This window comes from Musca domestica, unplaced genomic scaffold (genome assembly GCF_030504385.1).
Source record: "Musca domestica strain aabys unplaced genomic scaffold, Musca_domestica.polishedcontigs.V.1.1 1, whole genome shotgun sequence".
Classification (NCBI taxonomy): Eukaryota; Metazoa; Arthropoda; class Insecta; order Diptera; family Muscidae; genus Musca; species Musca domestica.
In genome coordinates this window covers 33,691,640-33,715,358 of record NW_026712114.1, presented here as the reverse complement: position 1 = coordinate 33,715,358, position 23,719 = coordinate 33,691,640, and the positions used below count along the sequence as shown (strand labels likewise).

General features: G+C 35.2%; 1 protein-coding gene across 2 annotated transcripts in view; it reads left to right on the top strand.

The window, feature by feature from the left end:
- The window catches only part of LOC131800537 (facilitated trehalose transporter Tret1-2 homolog), a 48,068-nt gene that overhangs the window by 14,264 nt on the left and 10,085 nt on the right, over positions 1-23,719 (top strand). The window contains exons 1-3 of one of the 2 annotated variants that reach the window (XM_059121974.1): positions 11,226-11,697; positions 19,198-19,312; positions 19,387-19,539. In XM_059121974.1, coding sequence (XP_058977957.1) covers positions 11,653-11,697; positions 19,198-19,312; positions 19,387-19,539 — 313 coding nt within the window. In that variant the 5' untranslated portion in view covers positions 11,226-11,652. Of the gene's footprint in view, positions 1-11,225; positions 11,698-19,197; positions 19,313-19,386; positions 19,540-23,719 lie in introns of those variants that run through there. The other variant, XM_059121979.1, reaches the window with a different exon arrangement.

Below are 23,719 nucleotides of genomic sequence, written 5' to 3'. Positions count from 1 at the left end.
ACAAAATGTACACCTCAATATTATAAGTCGAATTGAAAAAGTCGCATGCGATAAAAAATATAAAAAAATTAAAAAATGTCACAAAATTCTACAAAATCTATATTACATCATTATTGACATCTTTTTATGCGATTTTTTTCTGCGAAGAGGGCATTCTGAATTGACAAAATTTGTCAAAATCGGTCCAACCATTCTTGAGATATAAGCATTTTAGCTAACATGTCCTTCCTTTGTTTATACACATTGTATATATTTCGCTATATATATCCCATATATTTACTATCGGCATCTATGTAACGGTCAAAATTGACCTGTTCGTCTATTCGTGATTTCGCCGGGACTAAAAATATTCGCGGTTTAATGGAAAATTTGACTTTTATTTAACACAAATGTTATAGTCTATTTCACCCACTAAATATTACCGGATGACCATCAAAAAGACTTCTGCTCAGCCTTAAGCTCTAACCCCATGCTTATTTCCGCGTGGATTGGTCCATAATTGCGACCTGTAGAGCAACTGCAAAATCAGGAATTTTTTAAGTTTTTGGTCCATTTCGACCCCTAAATATTATGCGATCACCTCCAAAAGAAATAGGGTTCTATTCTGACATTAACCCCACCTCCATTCTAAATTTCGTGAAGATCGGGCCATAATTGCGACCTGTAGAGTGATTACAAATTAACATGGACTGACGGACAGACGGACGGACAGACGGACGGACGGACATACATTGCTACATCGACTCAGCTCGGCAAGATAGGAAGATCCATATATACTTTTCTATGTGGAAAATCAATATTTCGAGGTGTTACATAATTTTTGGCCCAATCAAACTTATAATACACCCAACACATAGTGTTGTAGGGTAGAAATATTGGCCCATTTCTTCAGAACCTACTGCATATAAGGTCAACAATTTGAATAATCATAACACAAGCCAAAATATATTTTAATAATCGACCATTGGCTGAGGGTATACATCTGTCGGCTAAACCGAGAGATACTTTTTAACTAGTCTTTGAAGGAAATGTACCCAAAAATTTGTAACATTTAGCAGATTCCAATCCAGTGGGATCTGCCGATTTGATGTAGATAGGTCAGGTATTTTCAAATGCTTATGTCATATTTACAACTAAACAATGGATAACTGAATAAATGTCGTATACGCAACATAATAGTCCATATTATTCATGCGTGATGGTGTCCATGGTGAAATCAGCATTCAGTTTGTGTATTGTTCTTTTTGAAAAAAAATCTGAGCCTTTTTCCCCGTGTATATCGTAGTAATGAATGTGCAACGTAAACAAACCATCAAATGTAACCACAACTATGGGTGTAGAGAACATACCCACCAGCATGGCATGTGTGTCTTGTTGGCGACCACGATGTTTGCGGCTTTGCCCACTTTTCTAAATTCTGCAACCCCACTACCTTCGTTGCACTGACATCTACACAAAAAGTGGGTGTGTAACGGTCATGTGACTGGCAGACATATATTGTATTGTTGTTGTTGTTATATTCTATAGAAATGTACAAAAGGAAAAGAAAAGAGAAATAGCAACATATTTATAGATTTAAATTGAAAGAAAACAGCAAAAGACCACCAGGAGAGAGAGGACAATTTAGCACCGTGGCAAAGATCAACTCTTGTCTTGTTTTTTTTGTTTTACACTGGCAGCGCTAATATCTGCTCTTCTTTAGTTGTTGATGACCTTCTTCCTTGTCTTTAACTCTTGTTTATGCATGTTTATTTATCATTGCATTTTTCTTTCTTTCTTTCATTTTTTGTTTTGTTTATATGTCTCGCTGACGTTTGTTTGCCGTAATTCAGTTGTCTTTAATTGAAATATTTTGTAAATAAATAATTGAAAATGCAAATAAACTGAACTGAACCGAACCAAACGAAACTGAACGGCATGACTTTGAATGGTGGGTTGTTGGTCAAGGCATAGCCATTCAAACATTTATGGTTTATTTATTTAAATTCTAAGAAAAATAACTACTAGATTGTAAATCTTAGTTGGGGTAGGAGAATAGGGTTTAGTTTATGTACCCTACCGCCATGAAAATGGGAAGGATTGGAATGGGCAATTAATTATTCTTCGAAGTGGAATTTGGTTTAGAAATCAGTTTTTAAATTTGTATGTGTAGAAATTCCTATGTTTGTCTCAGAAAAAATCACGAAATGTCATAGGTTATCTTATTCGGTGCCCTTAACTGTACAGTGTATGTCGATCAAAGCATCATTTTCTTATCTCTTGAAGAGAGTATCCGATCTAATACTAATTTACGTAATGTAATCTTTTTGTCCAATTTAAATTGAGTTCAAGGGTAGGCTATGTCGATCCACTCCTACGGGAACTTTCCGTACAAAAGTTGATATTAAAAAAATATATAAATAAGAAGTAAAAAACAGTAAGTCGGGCCGAGCGAATATGGGACGTGGGCATAGACAACTTTTGTCATAGGCCACTACAATATTCAAAAATGAGACTTAAAAAAATTGCAGTGAATAATGTAGCTATTTTCATCAAAATACCGAATATAGGGAGGAACCTTTATATGGGGCTATACTAAGAATTGTACCTGCATAGGCTGTAGTACCCATTTGGAATTTCAAATACGAAATTGGAAACAAGTCCGATAAATAATGTCACTAAAATCATCAAAATATGAAATATTGTGAGGTACCGTTATATGAAGGCTACACGAAAACCTGTACCTTCATAGACAGTTTCATGTCAGGCTGTAGCGCCCATTAGGAATTTCAAATACGAAATTTAAAACAATTCCGGCGAATAATGTCGCTAAAATCATCAAAATACGGAATATAGGGAGGTGCGGTTATATGAGGGCACCTAATACGAAGACGTGGACCTGCATAGACAAATTTTCTGTCACAGACTGTAGTACCTATCAGAAGCTTTAAACATGAAATTTGAAAAATTCCAGTGAATATTGTACCTATTGTCAAACCAAATCGTGAAAATACCGAATATAGGGAGGTACAGATATATAGGGGCTATACGAAGACGTGGACCTGCGCAGACAAAATTTCTGTCACATGCTGCAGTACCTATTAGGAACTTAAGATAAGACATTTGAAGCAATTCTGGATAATAATGTCGCCAAAATCATAAGAAAGGAATATAGGGAGGTACCGATATATAGAGGCTATACGAAGACGTGGACCTGCATTGACAAATTTTCTGCCACAGGCGGTAGTACCCATAACGAACCTCAAATACGAAATTTGGAACAATTCCGGGGAATAATGTCGCTAAAATCATGAAAATACCGAATACAGGGAAGCACCTTCATATGGGGGCAATACGATATCGTGGACCTATATAGACAATTCTCTTCCAAAGGGTAAAGTACTCTGAAGGAACTCCTTGTGTGGATTTTCAAAAAATTGGCTACAATCATCAAAATATCGAAAATTGGGACTGATATGTGGGGGCTATATGATATGGTGGACTGATATAGTCCATCTTCGAACTTGAGCTGCCTGCAGACAAAAGACTGATTTGTGCAAAATTGTACCTTTCTATCTTAATTCGTTTTGACTAAAGCGTGATAACGGACAGGGCTAAATCATCATATAATTTTGTGCTGATTAAGGATATATACAGGGTGATTTAAAAAACTGCAACATAGTCAAACTCCATAATTTTTACATTTTTTTAATTTAATTAAATGAAAGCAACAAATGTCGGAATATAGCATCAAATTTTAGAATTTTAAATTTGTTTTGAATTGGTCACCTTTGACACGAATTATGGCCTTCAAACGGCCAATGAAACTGTCACATGCTGCCCGAATGTTGCTTTGCAGAATATTGGTTCATTCGCGGCGAATGAGGTGATCGACACTTTACTATTTTTTAGTACCAACCTTGCTTTCCAAAATGGTGCTGAGTCCTGTTGGAATGTCCAAGGACTGCGGCCAAAATGTTTGCGTGCCCAAGGCTTTAATACACCCTCCAGAGTATTTCTGCGATAATATTCGGCATTCGGCAAGCAATCCTTTAGCCCTTTTGAGTCAATTTTCTTTCTGCTGCGGTGTAAATTCTTGCACTTTTTGGAATATCAATGGCTTCGGGGTGAAGCTCATTTTTCAATGTTTGCCGAATGGAATATTGCGATATGTTCAGTTCACGAGCCATTTTTCGGCCACTGTAACGCGGGTTTCGTCTTTAGAAATGACAGCAGTTGCAGTTTTTCCATCTCACCCTGTATATACTTTGTTAGGTCTAAAATGATTATTTTGATGAGTTACAAACGGAATGACGAATTTAATATACCCTCCATACTATGTATGAGGGTATAATGTGGAGGTATAATCAAAATATAATTTAAAAATCCAAACACTCCATCTCGTGCATCCACGCAAAAATTCGGTCTACTTTGGATATTCTAACGGCATGATGTAGCGTGAATCAAGTAATAACTTTGTGTTTATTCTTCTGACGTCCATATTTCCCCTTGATCTTCGTTGACTTACGAAAAACAACAGTGGCCGTTGGATACCAAATACAAATGTGAAAATGTTTGTTCGTTACAAGAATGATTGTGTAAACGTTTGTGTTCTGCACGTGATACGAAATTAATTGAAGACTTGTTATGCGAGAAAATATTTTGGCACTTTTGGCACAGATATCTGTCTAAGAGATTGAAATCTTTCATCAGATGCTATAAATCGATACAAATAATAATGAAATGAAAATTAGTGAAGCGAATAATCGAATACCGATTTGTAATATTCACGAAACGAAATTAAATAGAATCGTTGCTTTCTGATTCATTATGGTTGGTTCGATTACGCGATGGCCATAGACTCATTATAATCACAATTAGTAAGTTGAATATCAATGGTAAAATGGCTGATATGTTTGAGCTTATATTGATGCTCATATGATGAGATATTCCTACATCCGATACATCAGTTGGGTAAAGTACGTTGCAGTTGCTATTATATTTTTAATTATGTTCTTTGTCAGGAAATACGGATAGAATGCAATTTATATAAAATAAAATAAAAATACAAAAAAAAACTGAAATGTTTACCTTTTACCCCGGATAATTTTTTGAACACATCAGATCGATGGGGACTTTTAATTTTTTTTTAGAAGAGAGTGAAACTCAGTTGATTTTAAGCGAAATTAATTCTGCAAGTAAACAGAAGAAATCAGATATACTCTATGTTATGTTTTGCCCGTTTTGAGGGGAAGTAAAATTCGTTCGAAATCGAGCTGATTATACTATAGCCAAGCGCTCTTTAGGTTTTTATTACACTGTATCAACAAAGCATATTATAGTGTTATTGCTTTTGCACACGAAATCCACCGGTCCATTGCTTCTACGGTTTTTATACCCTACACCACATAGTGGTAAGGGTATTATGTCTTTGTGCATTTGTTTGTAACAGTTTCTTTTAATGATCTGCATAGAATGACATTTTGATTGGATTTATGCATGTCCATGTATTCTTGTGAACAAAATGCAGGTCGCATTTATTATCCGATTGAGATGAAATTTTTCAAACAACATTTGTTTGGCCCAAGGACGAACCCTATTGAAATTGGAGATAATCGGTAAAAATTTAGATATAGCTCCCATATATATCTTCGTCCGATTTGCCTTTTATTGTGCACCAAACGTCTAATATTTGTCCAAATGGGATGAAATTTGGCACATGAGACCGAATTGAGTCTATAAGGTAGTATGCCAAATTTGGTGATTTGTAGTATTTCTTACCCACAGCCGTAATATGCATTACGTAAAAACGATATTCAGGGAAATGTATAAAATACAGCTCAGATAATATTTCTGAGCTCGGTTCGGAGATCGGTTCAGATTTGAATATAGCTTCCATATATATCTTTATCTGATTTCAAATTAATGTTACACCAAATGGGCAATACAAGTCCCAATTTAAAAGATACAAACGCTTCGGCATATTTAGTCGGTATAGAGGGTATATTAAGTTTGTCATTCCGTTTGTGATACCTCGAAGTATATATTTTAGACCCCACAAAGTATATTTATCAGCATAAAATTCTATGTCGATTTATCGATGTCCGTCCGTCTATCCGTCTGTGGAAATCACTCTAGCTTCCGAACGACATGAAGTATGTTGATACAATTTTACTCAAATGTATATTATTTCTGCAGGACTTTTGGTATTGAAAATGATCCATGTAGGTCCACGTTTTGTTAAAGTTCCCCTAATAGTGATACCTCCCTATTTTCAGAATTCTGAAGATTTTGGCGACATTATTCACCGGAATTGTTTTAGCTACATGGTTCACTGAATTTTTTGTTCAAGTTTCGCATTTGAATATTGTAATGGCTTATGACAAAAGTTGTCTATGCAAGTCCGCGTCGTCGTATAGACGCTAAAATAACGGCTACATTCGGAATTTTTGAGATTTTTAACGGATTTTTTGTTGAAAATTGTCAAATTCGTCCAAATGGTGGAGGGTTCGGCCCAGCCGAACTTACAACTTTTTTACTTTTGGGCACATACGACCGAATTGAGTCTAGAAGGTAGTATGCATGCATAGCTCCCATATATATTGTTCATTCGATTTGTAGTATTTTTTACCCACAGCCGTGATATTCACTCCGTCCGTCTGTTGTAATCACGCTACAGTAAAAACGAATTAAGATAGGAAGCAAAAATTTTGCACAGACATGTCTTTTGTCTGCAGGTTTTTTGTCAAGTTCGATGATGGGATTGGGTGATTTTAGCCACATTTTCCAATGGAATTGTCTGAGATTCTACACAAGGAGTCTTTGTGTGTACTTTACCCTCTGATAACTACCCCTTTTATCCACGATATCGTATACCCCCCATTTAACGGCACTTCCCGATATTCGGTATTTTGATGATTTTAGCCGGTATTTTGATGACTTATTCACAGTCTATGACAGAAAAATGTTTGTGCAGGTCTTCGTATACCCCCCATTTAACGGCACTTCCCGATATTCGGTTTTTGATGATTTCAGCGACATTATTCAACGGAATCTTCATATAGCCCCCATATTCCCGATATTTGGTATTTTCATGATTTTAGCGACATTATTTACCGGAATTATTTCAAATTTTTATACCCTACACCATTATGTCTTTGGGCATTTGTTTGTAACAGGCAAAAGGAAACGACATAGACCCATAGTTCCTTTTGATGATCTGCATAGAATCACATTCTGAGTCGATTTATGCATGTCTGTCCGTCCGTTTGTCTGTCCGTCTGTCTGTCCATGTATTTTTGTAAACAAAGTACAGTTCGCATTTATTGCCCTATCCAGATGAAATTTTTCACAAATCATTTGTTTGGCCCAAGGACGAACCCTATTGAAATTGGAGATAATCGGTAAAAATTTAGATATAGCTACCATATATATCTTCGTCCGATTTGCCTTTTATTGTGCACCAAACGTGTAATATCAGTCCGAATAGTATGGAATTTTGCACGTACGATCAGATTGGACCTCAAAATAAGTATGCCAAATTTGATCGAAATCGGTTCAGATATAGATATAGCTCCCATATATATTGTTCATCCGATTTGTTATTTTTGTCCTCCGCAACCGTTGTATGCACTCTGTAACAACAATATTTGGGGAAATTTATCAAATACAGCTCAGAAATACATTTGTTAAATTTTATCGAGATCGGTTCAGATTTGGATATAGCTCCCATATATAACTTCGTCCGATTTACCTTGAATTGAGCACCAAAAGTCTAATATTTGCCCAAATAGGATGAAATTTGGCACTTACGACTTATGAGTCTAGAAGTATGTCAAATTTGGTTAAGATCGGTTCAGATATAGCTATAGCTCCCATATATACTGTTCATCTGATTTGTCATATTTGTTACCCACAGCCGTAATATGAACGATATTCAGGGAAATATATGAAATACAGCTCAGAAATATCTTTGCCAAATTTTATCGAGATCGGTTCCGATTTGGATATAGCTCCCACATATATTTTTATCCGATTTCAAATTAATTGTGCACCAAATGGGCAATACATGTCCGAATTTAAAAGATACAAATGCTTCGGCATATTTAGTTCTTTGAACTTTAAAATATAACTTTAATCATAGCGTGTATGATTAAATTCTCCCATAAAAACTTTTAATTATTATGGTGGTGTAGGGTATAATAAAGTCGGCCCCGCCCCACTTTAAGACTCTCTTTACTGGTTTTATTTCAAGTTTCTAAGGGGTACTACAGCCTATGAAAAAAATTTTGTATACAGGTCCACGTCTTCGTATAGCCCCCGTACTCGGTATTTTTATGTTTGTTACGACATTTTTCACCGTAATTGTAACAAATTTCGTATTTAAAGTTCGTAATGGGTACTACAGCAATGAGAAAAATTTTCGTATGCAGATCCACGTCTTCGTCTCCATATAACCGTTTTTATTTAAGTAGTAGTTTTCCTTCCAAATGGTGCATTGTATTAAAAGTTGGGCCCGGCCGGACTTAGCTGCTTTTTTACTTGTTTGACTTCTTCTTGTAGAAATATTGAGATGAGCGAAGTTAAGAGAAAGGAAAGAAAAAAAGTTAAGAACATATGTGTCTTATTTGAATATCTCTAGCATTTATAATTTGATTCTAAGAGTAACTATAACTCAGCCATCGGTGATATCCTAGATTAGATGGGGACTTTTGAAATGTTATTTGCTGTCTACAAAAATAAGAATAGTACCCATTTTTGACTTTACTTAAGCTGACGGATCAGCCAATCTAATTTTTATACCCTACAACACTAATTGTTGGGGGTATTATAAGTTTGATTTGGCCAAAAATTATGTAACACCTCGAAATATTGGTTTCCCACTTAGGAAAGTATATATGGATCTTCCTAGCTCGCTGAGCTGAGTCGATCTAGCTATGTATGTCCGTCTGTCCATGTTAATTTGTAATCACTCTACAGGTCGCAATTATGGCCCGATCTTCACGAAATTTAGAATGGAGGTGGGGCTAGGGTCAGAATAGAACCCTATTTCTTTTGGAGGTGATCGCATAATATTTAGGGGTTGAAATGGACCAAAAACTGAAAAAAGTCTTGATTTTGCAGTTGCTCTACAGGTCGCAATTATAGACCAATCAAAGCAGAAGTTAGCATGGGGCAGAAGTTAGCATGGGTTAGAGCTTAGGGCTGGGCAGAAGCCTTCCAATTTTGATGATCATCGGGTAATATTTAGTGGGTAAAATAGGCCACAATATTTGTGTTAAATAAAAGTCAAATTATTCATTAAACCGCGAATATTTTTAGTCCCGGCGAAATCACAAATATACGAACAGGTCAATTCTGACCGTTACGTAGATGTCGATAGTAAATATATCGGATATATATAGCGAAATATATACAATACATATATACAAAGGAAGGGGATGTTAGCTTGAATGCTTATATCTCAAGAATGGCTGGACAGATTTTGAAAATTTTTGTCAACTCAGAATGCCCTCTTGACATAAAAGTATAAAATCTAAAAAAGATCGCATAAAAATATGTCAATAATGATGTTAATGTAGATTTTGTAGTATTTTGTGACATTTTTTTTATTTTTTCATATTTTTTATCGCATGCGATTTTTTCAATGTGACTTATAATATTTTTTCACCTCACAACACAGGTTGGGATTATTATATAAGGATTGCAAATATCGTAGGGTTGGGTTCAGAAGGGTTTTCAAATATGTCCGCAATATATTAGGGGTTGAAATGGACCAACAACTAAAAATGTTCCTGATTTTGCAGCCGTTATAAAGGTCACAAGTAGAAACCAGAGGACACGAAATCTCGCATAAAGTTAGAGTTCAGGACAGCGGGTACATTACTTACAGGCGATATCCGAAATACACAAAAGGCGAACACCTGGCTTTTTTATGCTGATTTCGTTGACGAATATAGCCAAATATCGTAGACAAGCAAATCATATAGATGAGTCTAAATTTGGAGATATAGCAAAATATTTAGGGGTTCAAATTAACCAAAAACAGAAATGTTTTTCTGATCAAACAATTGAAGCCAATCGACACACCTGTGAAGAGAGTTAAGGACAGGGAAGAATTCTATCATTTTGGATGACCATTGGATTATATTTAGCTGTAAAATGGACTACAACAACTAACAGCACGACGGAGTGCATATATATTGGGCAAATGTCCCTAGTCAAAATTCTAATTTATAATTCAAATATGGATTTGGACATAAGGGGGCATTTAACACATTGTAGTGTTGTAGGGTATTACATGGTCGGCCCCGCACTACTATAGCCTTTGCTTACTTGTTTATTTTGTTTTTAAAGTATGCATCTACCAAATGACTTTCGCAAATTAATCGCCCAAATTTGGCACAAATTTCGTATATTCCTTAAATATATGTCCTGCTAAGGCTCTTTTTAAGTTGAAAGACTTTTATCCAGAGCTTTTGCTTTGGACTTGTGTTGGGTTTTAACGAAATTACAGGATCAAACCTCTTTAAAAACAGCTTGTATTATTTTCCAGGATTAGTTTCCAAAGCCTAGGTTGAACACAATTTTTTATTTTATACAAAGTTTGGTTTTGAGATTCGTGTAGCTTCTACATCAATGCCGACCATCAACATTTCCTTAAAAACTACGTCAGTTTTTCTTTTAAAAAATTTCCACAACTAACTATCATCCGACGATGGTGGCTGGTAATTTTCCTTCAAGGGCTGCAGGCCATGAATCACTGGGAATAACGAGAACATAATAAACAAATGAATTAACAATTAACGTCAACAACAATTAAAATTTAATTTGTTTATGATGCATTTCATTGATTCTTATTGAAACCTAAACCAAAGAAGGGGGAAGTGGGGGAATAGTGGATGTTCTGCACTAAATTAAAATACTATTGAATTAAAATCTCTACAAAATCGCGTAGATTTCATTTAAGTTTTTTCTCTATTTTTTGTCTTGCAATGGGTCGGTCCCTCGGGTTGGCTAGCTAGCTGACTGTCTGTCTGTCTGTCTCTCGTTGTTGTTTTGCATCATTAATTGTAAAACAATAACAACAAGTATATTGAAGGAAGAAGAAACTGAAAGATATGCAATAGACGAAGATACGTAAAAGACTAACCGACTATGGGGAAAGAACAAGATCTTAGAGAAAAAGAAAAGTTCGAAAATTCATTGTAAACATTTTTTACACCAAAACTGTTCGAAAAGATTTTCAGTCTTCTCTGAGTTATCGAGGCATCAACACGAAATTTAAAAAAAATAGAAAAGAATTAATTTTCATTCAAAGACGGAAAATGGACAACAAATTAAAATAAAAAAAAACGAATTGAATGTTATGTTGAATACAAAGTGCAAAGCAATGAACTTGAAATAAAATTGAACGGTTTTTGTGTTTGAAATAATTCTAAATCTATAGAAAGTGATTTTCAAATTTTGAAGAATTTTAAAGGAAATTGTAAATAATAAATATCGGTCTTTACGAAAATTAACTAATTTTTACATAACTGGTCTTTGCGGGGTTTTTTCACCAACAACTTTTATTGAATTTGTCCTCTTATCGCACATAATTCATTTTAAAGTTATATAACCGTCCACATTTTCTCCACGTATAAACTACTTAGGGTCCTTCAAGGACTGACAATGGATTCGGATAAAGTTGTGCGCGCCATGGCGCGTTGGTGGCAGGTAAATTTAGAATTTATTTTTCATTTTTGTTATTTTCATAAATTTCTTCTTCTTCGTGTTAACGCTTGAGTGGTCACATTGACGCGATTCTCTGGTCCACCACTCATCTAGCCAGCCCCCAAAAAACACTCCTACATCGCGACATGGCTGGCAAACACACCCCCTTTTCTTTTATAATTTATGAATAGTTGTCGTCGTTATTGTTGTCGTTTTTATATAATTTTTGTTTATTTGCGAGATTCTCTTTGCAATATTGAAAATAATTTCGAAAATTACATATCAACAGCTGTGCGGATATATTCGCTGTTCGGTTCGTACAATATGAAAAAGTTTGTGTTTTCGTTTATTCGTTTTGACGAAAACATTATGTTTTTCAAGTGTTGACTGAATTTTTGTGGTTGGTCAACGGATTTTTTGTTTAAAATTTTTGTAGGAAAATTACACTGTTCTGAAACATTTCAGAGAATTTTTCCAAAATACAGAATCTAAATGCAATGTAACATTTAGGAGATTGGTGGAAGAAAATATAGATCTCATTGTTTGGGTGCTAAAGAATTAGAAATGAACAAAGTTGCAAAGTATGAACAACCAGAAAGGACGGATTACTTTCAAATCAAACTTCTATGATTTTTTCTAACCTCCACCATGGTATGGAGGGTATATTAAGTTTGTCATTCCGTTTGTAATACCTCGAAGTATATATTTTAGACCCCACAAAGGTTATTTATCAACATCGATTTATCGATGTCCGTCCGTCTATCCTTCTGTGGAAATCACTCTAGCTTCCGAACGACATGAAGTAGGTTGATACAATTTTACTCAAATGTATATTATTTCTGCAGGACTTTTGGTATTGAAAATGATCCATGTAGGTCCACGTTTTGTTATAGTCCCCATATAATGATACCTCCCTATTTTCAGAATTTTGAAGATTTTGGCTACATTATTCACCGGAATTGTTTTAAATTTGGTAAGAAGACAGAAAATTGTCTGTTCAGGTCCACGTCTTTGTATAACCCCCATATAAAGGCTCCTTCCGATATTCGGTATTTTGATGATTTTAGCTACATTATTCACTGAATTTTTTGTTCAAGTTTCGCATTTGAATATTGTAATGGCTTTTGACAAAAGTTGCCTATGCAAGTCTACGTCGTCGTAATGGATACTACAGCCTAAGACAGAAAATTGTCTGAGCAGGTCCACGTCTTTGTATAACCCCCATATAACGGCTCCTTCCGATATTCGGTATTTTGATGATTTTAGCTACATTATTCACTGAATTTTTAGTTCAAGTTTCGCATTTAAATATTGTAATGGCTTATGACAAAAGTTGCCTAAGAAAGTCCACGTCGTCATATAGACTCCAAAAAAACGGCTACATTCGGAATTTTTAAGATTTTAAAAGAATTTTTAACGGATTTTTTTTTTTTTTTGAAAATTGTCAAATTCTTCCAAATGGTCGTCCAGTAATATCGTTGTTACAGAGTGCATATTATAGCTATGGAGGACAAAAATAACAAATCGGATGAACAATATATATGCGAGATATAGCTATACCTGATGCGATTTTCCCCAAATTTGACATAATTGCTTCTGGCTCAATTTGTACCAAATGTACCTTGGAAATGTACATTGGAAAATCGGACGAAGATATATATGGGAGCTATATCAAAATTTCGACCGATTGTCTAAAATTTGAATTCTTTTAAAATCTTATATTAGGGTCTACGACGACGCGACATAGGCCACGTTTGTTATAAGCCATTACAGAACTCAAATGCGAAACTTAAAAAAAAATCGGTGAATAATGTAGGTAAAATCATCAAAATACCGAATATAGGGAGGTACTATTATATGGGGGCTATACCAAAACGTGGGCCAGCACGAACAATTTTCTGTCATAGGCTGTAGTATTCATTACAAACTTTAAATGCCAAATTTGAAACAATTCCGGTAAATAATGTTGCTAAAATCATCAAAATATCGAATATCGGGGGGTACCGTTGTATAGGGGCTATACGAAGACGTTGACCTGCACAGACAATTTTCTGTCATAGGCTAAGGGACCCATCACAAACTTTGAATACCAAATTTAAAACAATTCGGGCAATTAATGTCGCTAAAATCATCGAAATATCGAATATGGGGAGGCACCGTTCGTTATATGGGGGCTATACGAGGACGTGGACCTGCATACGAAATTTTTGGTCATATGTTGTAGTATCCATTAAAATATTCCAATATTAAATTTGAAACGATTCCGTTGAATAATGTTGCTGAAATCATCAAAATACCGAATATAGGGAGGGACCGTTATATGGGGGCTATACGAAGACGTGGACTTGCATACAAAAATTCTTGTCATAGGCTGTAGTACCCATTACGAACTTTAAATATGAAATGTTAATTAAATTAAATTTTAAATTAATTTAAATTAAATTTAATTTCAATTCCGGGGAAATAATGTCGCAAAAATCATGATAATGTCGAATATCGGGAGGTACCGTTATATGGGGGCTATACGTAAACGTGGATTGACATGGCCAATTTACGAACTTAACCTACCTACTGGTGAACTATGCGTATATGCAAAATTTTAGCCTTCTATCTCAATTTGTTTGAAAGATGGTGATGATTACAATAGACAGACAGACGGACATCGGTAGATCGTCTTAATACGCTGATCCAGAATATATATACTTTTTTATATGAATATTTCGAGTTGTTGCAATCGGAATGACCATCCATAAAATGGAGGAGGGTATAAAAAACAAGTCTTAGCTGTCCGGCCACGCCGAACTTTTTATACCCTCCACCATTTAGAAGAATTTTTTATATTATGCAGAATTGCTACTATCCAGTTTAAAGAGTGTTTAAACCATTTATATAAGACCAAAAAGACGCTTTTCGTCACTCGATTGAGGGTTGATATTTTCGACAACCTAATCATCGTATTTTTATAAAAAAATCTTAATTTTGAAGAGGGGGAACTTAAACCCTACTTCTTTTTAAGGTTACTTTGCGATGCAAAAAATTTGGTTGATGGTTCTAATAGCGACGTAACTAAATTTTAGAGCAACTCGGATATTCAACGATTAATGTCCGATGTTGTTTTTTTTTCCATAATATTTTATGCATTTCTTGACGCAGAATCTGTTGCATTGTGTAATTTACATCAAAACTGCCATTAAACACCATCACTTTGAGTTGTTTTGCAGTGAAATTGCGTATATGGACGGGAGCCAAATTATTATAAAAATAAAATCTTAGGATATGGCCGATTTAAGACAAATATGCTTCGCAGATTGCAATGCAGGCGATTTTGAAAAAATTAAAAAAATTTAATTAGATATAATATTAAATAAAACAAAAAAAAAAAAACGTTTCTACTTCAAACAAATAAGAACTGAAAATATTTCCCAGAGGAGCAAAAATCTAAAAATTAAAAGTTAAAGGAAGATTTGACATTTGTACCCCTTTTCCCCCTCTAAATCATCCAACGCGACAAACCCACATTGGCGCCGTTTAGTCATTGACGTTTACCTCATAGCTACGTAGCACGTGCGGTATGCCAAAATGTGGCTAAATTTGGACGAGTTGTTATGTTGTTGCATTTGCTGTTGTCTTTATTTTGTGCATTTCTTTTATTGTAAATTGGTAAAATTTTTTAAATGTTTATTTTTTGTTCCGTTTGCTTCGTTTCTTAGTGCATTGTTGAGATTTTTTCTAAATTGTATTCTTTTTTTATTTTGTAATTTCGATTTTGTTGTAGTTGTGGCTTTTGATTAGTACTTTTTTTACTAAACTTGAACTTTAGAATCGATTGGCATGCTTTGGGGAGGTCCAAAGTCCAAATGAAATAGTTTTAAATGAAAATTGGGGGAAAAATGCCACCGCCAACCAGATTTATTTTTTCAAATAACAAACGGAAGTGATTTTTCTCTTGACGTTAAGTAATTGAGAATGAGGTATTTGATGAACAATCGTTGATGAGACATTATCTTCAAGGATGGAAATTTTGTATTTGGAGTAAAAAATTATTTGTATATTTGATACGGAAAACAGAAAAGAATTTAAAACATTTCGGAATGAGACTTAAGGGTCCTAGACTCAAAATATTTTTTTGTTCTTTAATCCTTTGGATGGCACTGTGCAACACAAAAAAAAGTTGAACCCACTTGCATCGGCATTTTTATTCTTTAAATAGGAAAGTAGATTTGATAGAGGGAACAAGTTCTCCCTCTTCCAAATTTATTGAAATTTCCGGATTAAGATTTCTTGGAATGCGTGGATTTATAATATTATAGTGTCTTTGGCAATATTTCTGCTAAAAATGCTACGATTATTTTGGTCAGAAATTTTAACCCTCTAACAAGTCATAAGAGGGGATTTTTTTTGGATTTTAAATGGAATTATTCTACTAAACATGGGCGATAAAATTCTACTTTTTCAATGCCTAAAAAAAATGCAGCGGATAATAAAAGTAGAGCTAAAGATTGAAGTATTTGTGTTTTGAAGTTTTTCTTCTCAAAGTAACCTAAATAGAGACCGCAAGTTTCCCTCTATCTCATAATTTTTAAAAATTTCGGATTAAGATTCTTTGGAATTCTTACAATTAATATTACGGATTACAATACGATGATTATTTTGGTTAAAATATTGTAACCCTCAATTGAATTTTTAATTCATAATTGCTAAAAACACATTTTAGGGTTAAAGCTTTATATACCGCACCCCATGTGAATTTGTGCAAAATTCTTCCAAAAAACTTAATTTTGGAAGGTTAACGTAAAAGACCACAACATTCTTCATCAAATTTCACTATAAATCGGCAAAGAAAATAAATCTCTTTTCGCATTATATGTCATGAAAATGCTTACGTCAAAAGAGGAAAACATTTTCTTACTTTTTTGATATTTTTTCTGGTCTTTTTTGGAGTTGATTAACGAATGTAACAATTACTTTCATTTTAGACGGAAAGTGCCAATAGTACATACAGGGTGAGATAAAAAAACTGGAACAAAGCCATACGTCATAATTTTTACATGTTTTTAATTTTATTGAATGAAAGCAAACAATGACGGAAATAGCATCACATTTTAGAATAAGTTTAGATTTGTTCAAATTTTGGCAAGGATTATGGCTTTCAAACGGCCAATGAAACCGTCACACGCTGCGCGAATGTTGCTCTGCGGTATTTTGGCCCATTCCCGGCGAAGCGCTCGCTTGAGGTGATCGACACTTTGGTATTTTTTAGGGCCAATCTTGTTTTCCAAAATACTCCAGACACAATAGTCCAACGAATTGGTTTCCGGAGATTTTGGTGAATCTCATTTTGTAACCATTCTTGGTTGGCGCGTGGCTTTAAGGAAGATTATTTGTCATAAAATTCTACTATAGGTCCTAGAAGGCTTTACTGGGTTTTAGGGAAGATTTAGACCAGTAAAGCCTTCTAGGACCTATAGTAGAATTTTATGACAAATAATTTTGTAGAGTATTCTGACTTGCTACGATCCCTTTTAATCATTTTTTAAAAAAGTACCAAAAATACCCATATGTTGACTGACTTGAGGGTAAAAAATTTCTACTTTCTAGGGTTAACAATTTGTATTTGCAATATTGTCGAAGATACTGTATACATAAAATACACGAATTCCGAAGAATCTTAATCCAAAAATGTTTAAAAGTTTGGAAGAGGGTGGAACTTGTCCCCTCCATTTAGGCGACTTTCGAAGTAAACTTCTTTTTTTAGCTCTACTCTGGATTTTCTCCGCAATTATGGAAAAAAACATTAATTTTTTATTGTGTTATTATAAATTTTAACCCTTTCTGGGGTATGTACTAGAAATTCTATATTGTCCAATTTTGCACCTGATAAAATATAGGGATTTGCAAAGATGTAGAAAAGTCGTATGAGCCATTTTTTTCTACGATGTATATTATTTTTTTTTTTGAAATTTTTGATATTTTGTGGTGGAGGTACCGGAAAGAGTGGACCGACATTCCCCATCTCCCATCTAAGTTTAAAAATAATATACAACGCAAGTTGTTGTGCGCGCCATCAAGCCAGCCAACCAGGACTAAAAAACATTTAAGTAGAATTCATTCCATTCGGAAAATGTTATATACCGCCAGAGACGTACGATAAGAGGGTGGAAATACTGGATGGCCGGTCCCCTTCGAAATGGTTACTATTATGCAATGCTAGGCGCTTTTGCATGGGAAAATTTAGTCTTTACTAGTAGCCCACACTCCGGAAATATTTGGAAAGGTGTACGTCCCTGATATATCATATAGTACGGTGGAGAGTATACAAATGAAATAAACCTTTTAAAATACCCCCAATCGTATGTTGGAGAATATAAAATTTATCATATTTTGGTAGATCTATGCTGAGCCTCCTTGAATTTAAATGGAGTGGAGTGTCAAGTATTTAGATGAGATTTTGAGATTTTTTACCAGTTTTTTTTTATACTTATTATTTTTATACCCTCCACCATACTATGGAGGGTATATGAATTTTGTCATTCCGTTTGTAACTCATCGAAATACTCATGTCAGACCCAACAAAGTATATATATTCTTGATCAGCGTAAAATTCTAAGACGATTTAGCCATGTCCGTCTGTCTGTCTGTTGTAATCACGCTATCTTTCGAACAAATTGAGATAGAAGGCTTAAATTTTGCACACATGTATATTTTGCCAGTAGGCAGTTTAAGTTCGTAAATGGGCCATGTAGGTCTAATATATCATATAGCCCCCATATAACGGTACCTCCCGATATTCGGTATTTTGATGATTTTAGCGACATTATTCACCGGAATTGTTTCAAATTTGGCATTTGATGTTCGTAATGGATACTACAGCCTAAGACAGATAATAATCTGTGTAGGTCCACGTTTTCGTATAGCCCCTTTATAACGGTACCCCGCGATATTCGGCATTTTGATGATTTTAGCGACATTATTTACCGGAATCGTTTCAAAGTTGGCATTTGAAGTTCATAATAGATACTGCAGCATAAAACAGAAAATGGGTCATGTAGGTCCACGTCTTCGTATAGCCCCCATGTACCGTACCCCCCTAAATTCGGCATTTTGATGATTTTAGCGACATTATTTACCGGGATTGTTTCAAATTTCGCATGTGAAGTTCGTAATGGATACTTCAGCCCATGCCAGAAAATTGTTTGTGCAGGTCCACGTCTTCGTATAGTCACCATATAACGGTACCCCCTATATTCGGTGTTTTGATGATTTTAGCTACATTATTAACAGATTTTTCTTCAAGTTTCGCATTAAAATATTGTAATAACTTATGACAAAAGTTGCCTATGTAGGTTCACGTCGTCGTATAGGCATTCGGTATTTTTAAGATTTTAACAGAATTTTTAACGGATTTTTTTTTCTTTTGGAAATTGTCAAATTTGTACCAAATGGTGGCTTTTTTATTTGTTTTCCTTTCTTTGAAGAAATAACATTTTTTTTATTTATTTTTAGACTGTCAGTCAGGAAGACAATGACCCCAGCTCACGGAATCCTATGCTGTATGACCCCCTGCAAGATGGGGTGGTCAAGACATCAAAGAAAATGCAGTATTTTGCAGCCATGGTTGGTAAGTAGTAATGCATTTTCCATCCCCTATAACATTCTCTTAATTATTATTTTCTCCTTTCCCCTTCCGCATAGTGTGTTTGGGCGCCGTTTCGGCAGGTACTGCACTAGCTTGGACATCCCCCGTACTGCCACAGATTAGTGAGGATCCAAATGCTAATACCACTGCAAACAATGCTACCGCTGATGGCTCGTCGTCGTCACAGCTGCAATTGACACTAAGTCAGCGTAAGTAATGACATAAACCCTACCCGACACCCATTTGAAGTGGCCGATTGTTGGGGGGTCTTAATAATACATTAAAATTTCATAAAAATATTAATGGTTTACCATGTGCAATCGAATTTCCATGAAATAAGTATGATTAATAAAATTGTCCACCTCATCGCCAGGCATTTACATTTCAAGTGGTTCTCCCCTAATGCCGGTTGATTAGTTGGCAATCAGTGCAACTGTTGACAATAAATCACAACAATTCAAACATTGACGGTCAATTCAATTACGATAGTTGACGCCAGTTTCAAGTGTCGTATTTACTTTGGAACTATTGCAAACACACACACACACACACACACACACACAATTGCATACATCAACTTATGGATATTCTGACATTGTTAGTGTTTCCACTTCTTCTTCTTCTTTCGGAAGGGGTGGTGATGACAACCCTTAATTTGCTAAAGGCAGACAATAGTGTTACGATTTTGGTTTCGCCTTCCTGACCAACTGAACCTGAACTAATCTTTTTATTAGTGTGGTCTGTCATTGCCATTGGCAGTCATTTCCATTACCGTTTGCACTCTTGAGACTATTGCGAAACGTTTCATTCGTTGCCTTCAATTGCACGATGAGTGATAGCCACTGAAGTGCAATCTAGCAGTGATGAGTTGTATGATTAGAACGTTTGAAGTTGATTGTTAAGATGTGTGTGTGTGTGTGTGTGTGCAACAAGCAAGTGGTCACTTGGAGAAACCTTATGGCTATTATCGTTTTGTACTATAGATGAAAAAGTAGCGCGTGTAGAATATTTATCCTCAGTTTCCACCATTCGAGGGAAGGATTGCTTCCTGGAGTTGTGTATGTGAATTGGTTGTTAAACTTTCCCTTTAATACTGTGCAACAAAATTATAAAAAAAAATTCAGTAGACTATGAAAGCAGAGCCTAAAAAGAAGATCCGTTAATCAGCGATATGAAAGTTTACATAGAAAACAAGTTAGCAAAGGCTATAGTCGTGCGGGGTCGACCATGTGCTACCCTACAACACTATTATATGTTGAAAGCCCCTTAGATTCAAATCCATTTTGGTAGTTTTGGTTTTTGAAATAATGCCGTACCGCCCTGCGTAAATGTTACGTTTGTTTTTGACCGGGTGCACTTGCCCTATATTTACCCTCTCTGCCGTGCTGATAGATATTCAAAACCATTTCAAACGAAATTTGTGGTCTATTATCCATTAAATATAATCCGATGATCGTATTTTTATACCCTCCACCTTGGAAAGGAGGGTATATTAACTTTGTCATTCCGTTTGTAACATCCTTAAATATTCGTCTTAGACCCCATAAAGTATGTATATTTATAATCAGCATAAAATTCTAAGTCGATTAACGATGTCCGTCTGTCTGTCCGTCTGTCTGTTGAAATCACGATACAGCCCACATTATTTGACGTAGAGTGCCAAAATTTAGCAGAGCTATTTGCATTGTGTCTAGGATGGTTGGTATTGAAAATGAGATATATCGGTCCACGTTCTGGTATAGTCCCCATATAACGGTATCTCCCTATATTCGGTATTTTGATGATTTATGCCACATTTTTTCACGGATTTGTCTGAAAATTGGTATTTGTAGGTCGTAACGGGTCCCTGAACGTGTGGCAAAACATTGCATGTATAGGTCCACGTTGTGGTATAGCCCCCATATAAAGGTACCTCCCGATATTCGGTATTTTAGTTTTTTTGCTACATTTTTTCACGGATTTGTCTAAAAATTGGTATTTGTGGGTCATAAGGGTTTCCAGCTCCGGTGGCGAAACATTGCATGTATGGGTCCATGATTTGGTATAGCCCCCATATAACGGTACCTCCCGATATTCGGTATTTTGATGGTTTTTACCACATTTTTTCACTGATTTGTTTAAAAATTGGTATTTGTGGGTCATAATGGGTTCCAGCTCCGGTGGCGAGACATTGCATGTATGAGTCCATGATTTGGTATAGCCCCATATAAGTGTACCTCCCGATATTCGGTATTTTGATGGTTTTTGCCACATTTTTTCATTGATTTGTCTAAAAATAGGTATTTGTGTTTGTCATGATGGGTCCTAGTTCGTGTGGCGAAAAATTGTAATTATAGGTCCACGTTTTGGTGTAGCCCCCATATAACGGTACCTCCCGATATTCGGCATTTTAATGGTTTTTGCCGCATTTCTTCTAATGTTTCTTTTACCCTAAGGTGGAGGGTATTAGTTTGGCCCGGCCGAACTTAATGTTTTTTTTACTTGTTTTACATAAAATTTATGGTCTATTTTATCCGCTAAATATTGTCCGATAACCATCCAAATTGGCAAATATGCTTCTGTCTAGCACTAAACTTTAATTGCAAGCAAAATTCCAAGCCATATATCATTTGACACGGTCAAAACATACCTAGTCGACATAACGGTTTTCACAAGGTTTCTTTGGAAAAAAAAACGTTTCAGGACATTTGAAGTTGATCTAGCGATGTTCGTCCGTCCGTCTATCTGTCTGGCTGGTGCGCACGATAACTCTCTAAGGGAGTATCCAATTTGTTCCCAACTTTTTACATATTAAATTTTGTGAAACTTAAATCGAGTTCGGAGATGGGAAACATCGGTACACCCCTTCTGGTAAAAGGTTGAAATTTTCAAAAAAAATATATTTTCTGCACACAAAGAGAAACGATAATCCGATTTTGCAGACTTTGTAAATCCTAATATATGCGGCAGTGCTAAGGTGCGAAAAAAATTTCACAAATCCCAATATTTTTATAAACTCAAGATCTGGTGTTAAGATGGAATATATCGGTCCGGTCCTTTTGGTACCTCCCCCACAATGGCTCACAATTTTGAACATTCATGACGCTTCTAAAAACGTGAAATTAACATCCGGTTCCATTCAGACTTAGTACATCTCAATATTTCCATCATCGCAAGATCTGTTATAAAGATGGTAGAGATCGGACTATTTCTTCTGGTACCTCTCCCACATAAGGTTCAAGCTTTTGATAAACCAGACGCTCAAAGAAAACGAAATAAATGATATATATCTGCGAACCATTTCTGGTACCTCACCCACAAACGGCCACAATTTTCAATACTTTTATCTGTTATAACTTGCAAAACAACTCAGCGATTCTTTACAACTTGCTATGCCTAAATATTTCTCTCAACCAGAAACCCAAGAAAGATCATGCAAAAATTATTATCTAACAACTAGCTGAACTCGGTGCGCTTCGCTACCCCTTTGATTTTTTATGCTTTCAAAATTTCATATACGAATATTTTTTTGGATTAAAAAAAAAAATAATAAAAAAATATAAAAAAAATGAAAAAAACGTAATTTATTTAATACTTTAATGCATAAACAAATAAATAGCTCGGTCTACCAACGCGTGAACATGCCAGGAACAGCTGACCATGAGAAAAGCAGAAACATGCCAAATTTAGTCCACGTACACGAAGGGTTTGTCCTTCGGATTTATCAATTTCATAGCAAATGCTAAGCATGCAGGAAACTGAAATCTTTTGAAGTTGAGTGGCATTTCTCTTGCAATTAGTGAATTCGAGGTAGCTACATACTTCCCCGTAATAATCGTAGCAATGTAAAGGTTTTGGGGTCAATGCTGTTTAATAAAACCATATTCCAATCTGAATAGATTTCAATAAAATTTGACAAAATTTAATTTTACACCAAATTCCGTCACACCTTGCATATTTAATTGAAATTGGAGGTACATACCGTGTTCAGTTCGAAATCGGTCGAAAATATATATGAGAGCTATATCCAAATCTGAACCGATTTCTATATAATTTGGCAAAATTATTTTTGTGCCAAATTTAGTCACTCATGCCAAATTTCATTGGAATCGGACATACGTATCGTGTTTAGGCATCAAATAAACGAAATCGGCCGAAAATATATATGGGAGCTATATCCAAATGTGAACCGATTGCAATATAATTTGGCACAATTACTTTTGTTCCAAATTCCGTTACGCATTCCAAATTTGGAGACTGTATCTGTAATCGATCATAGATATGTGCAAATGAAATTTAAATTTTTGGGAGGTACCTCCGATTCTGATGCCATATTTCCAGTTCCAAGTGGAATTTCAAAAATTTTCATAGCCTATGTTACTTTTAGGCGATGTTCTAGTATACTTGGAA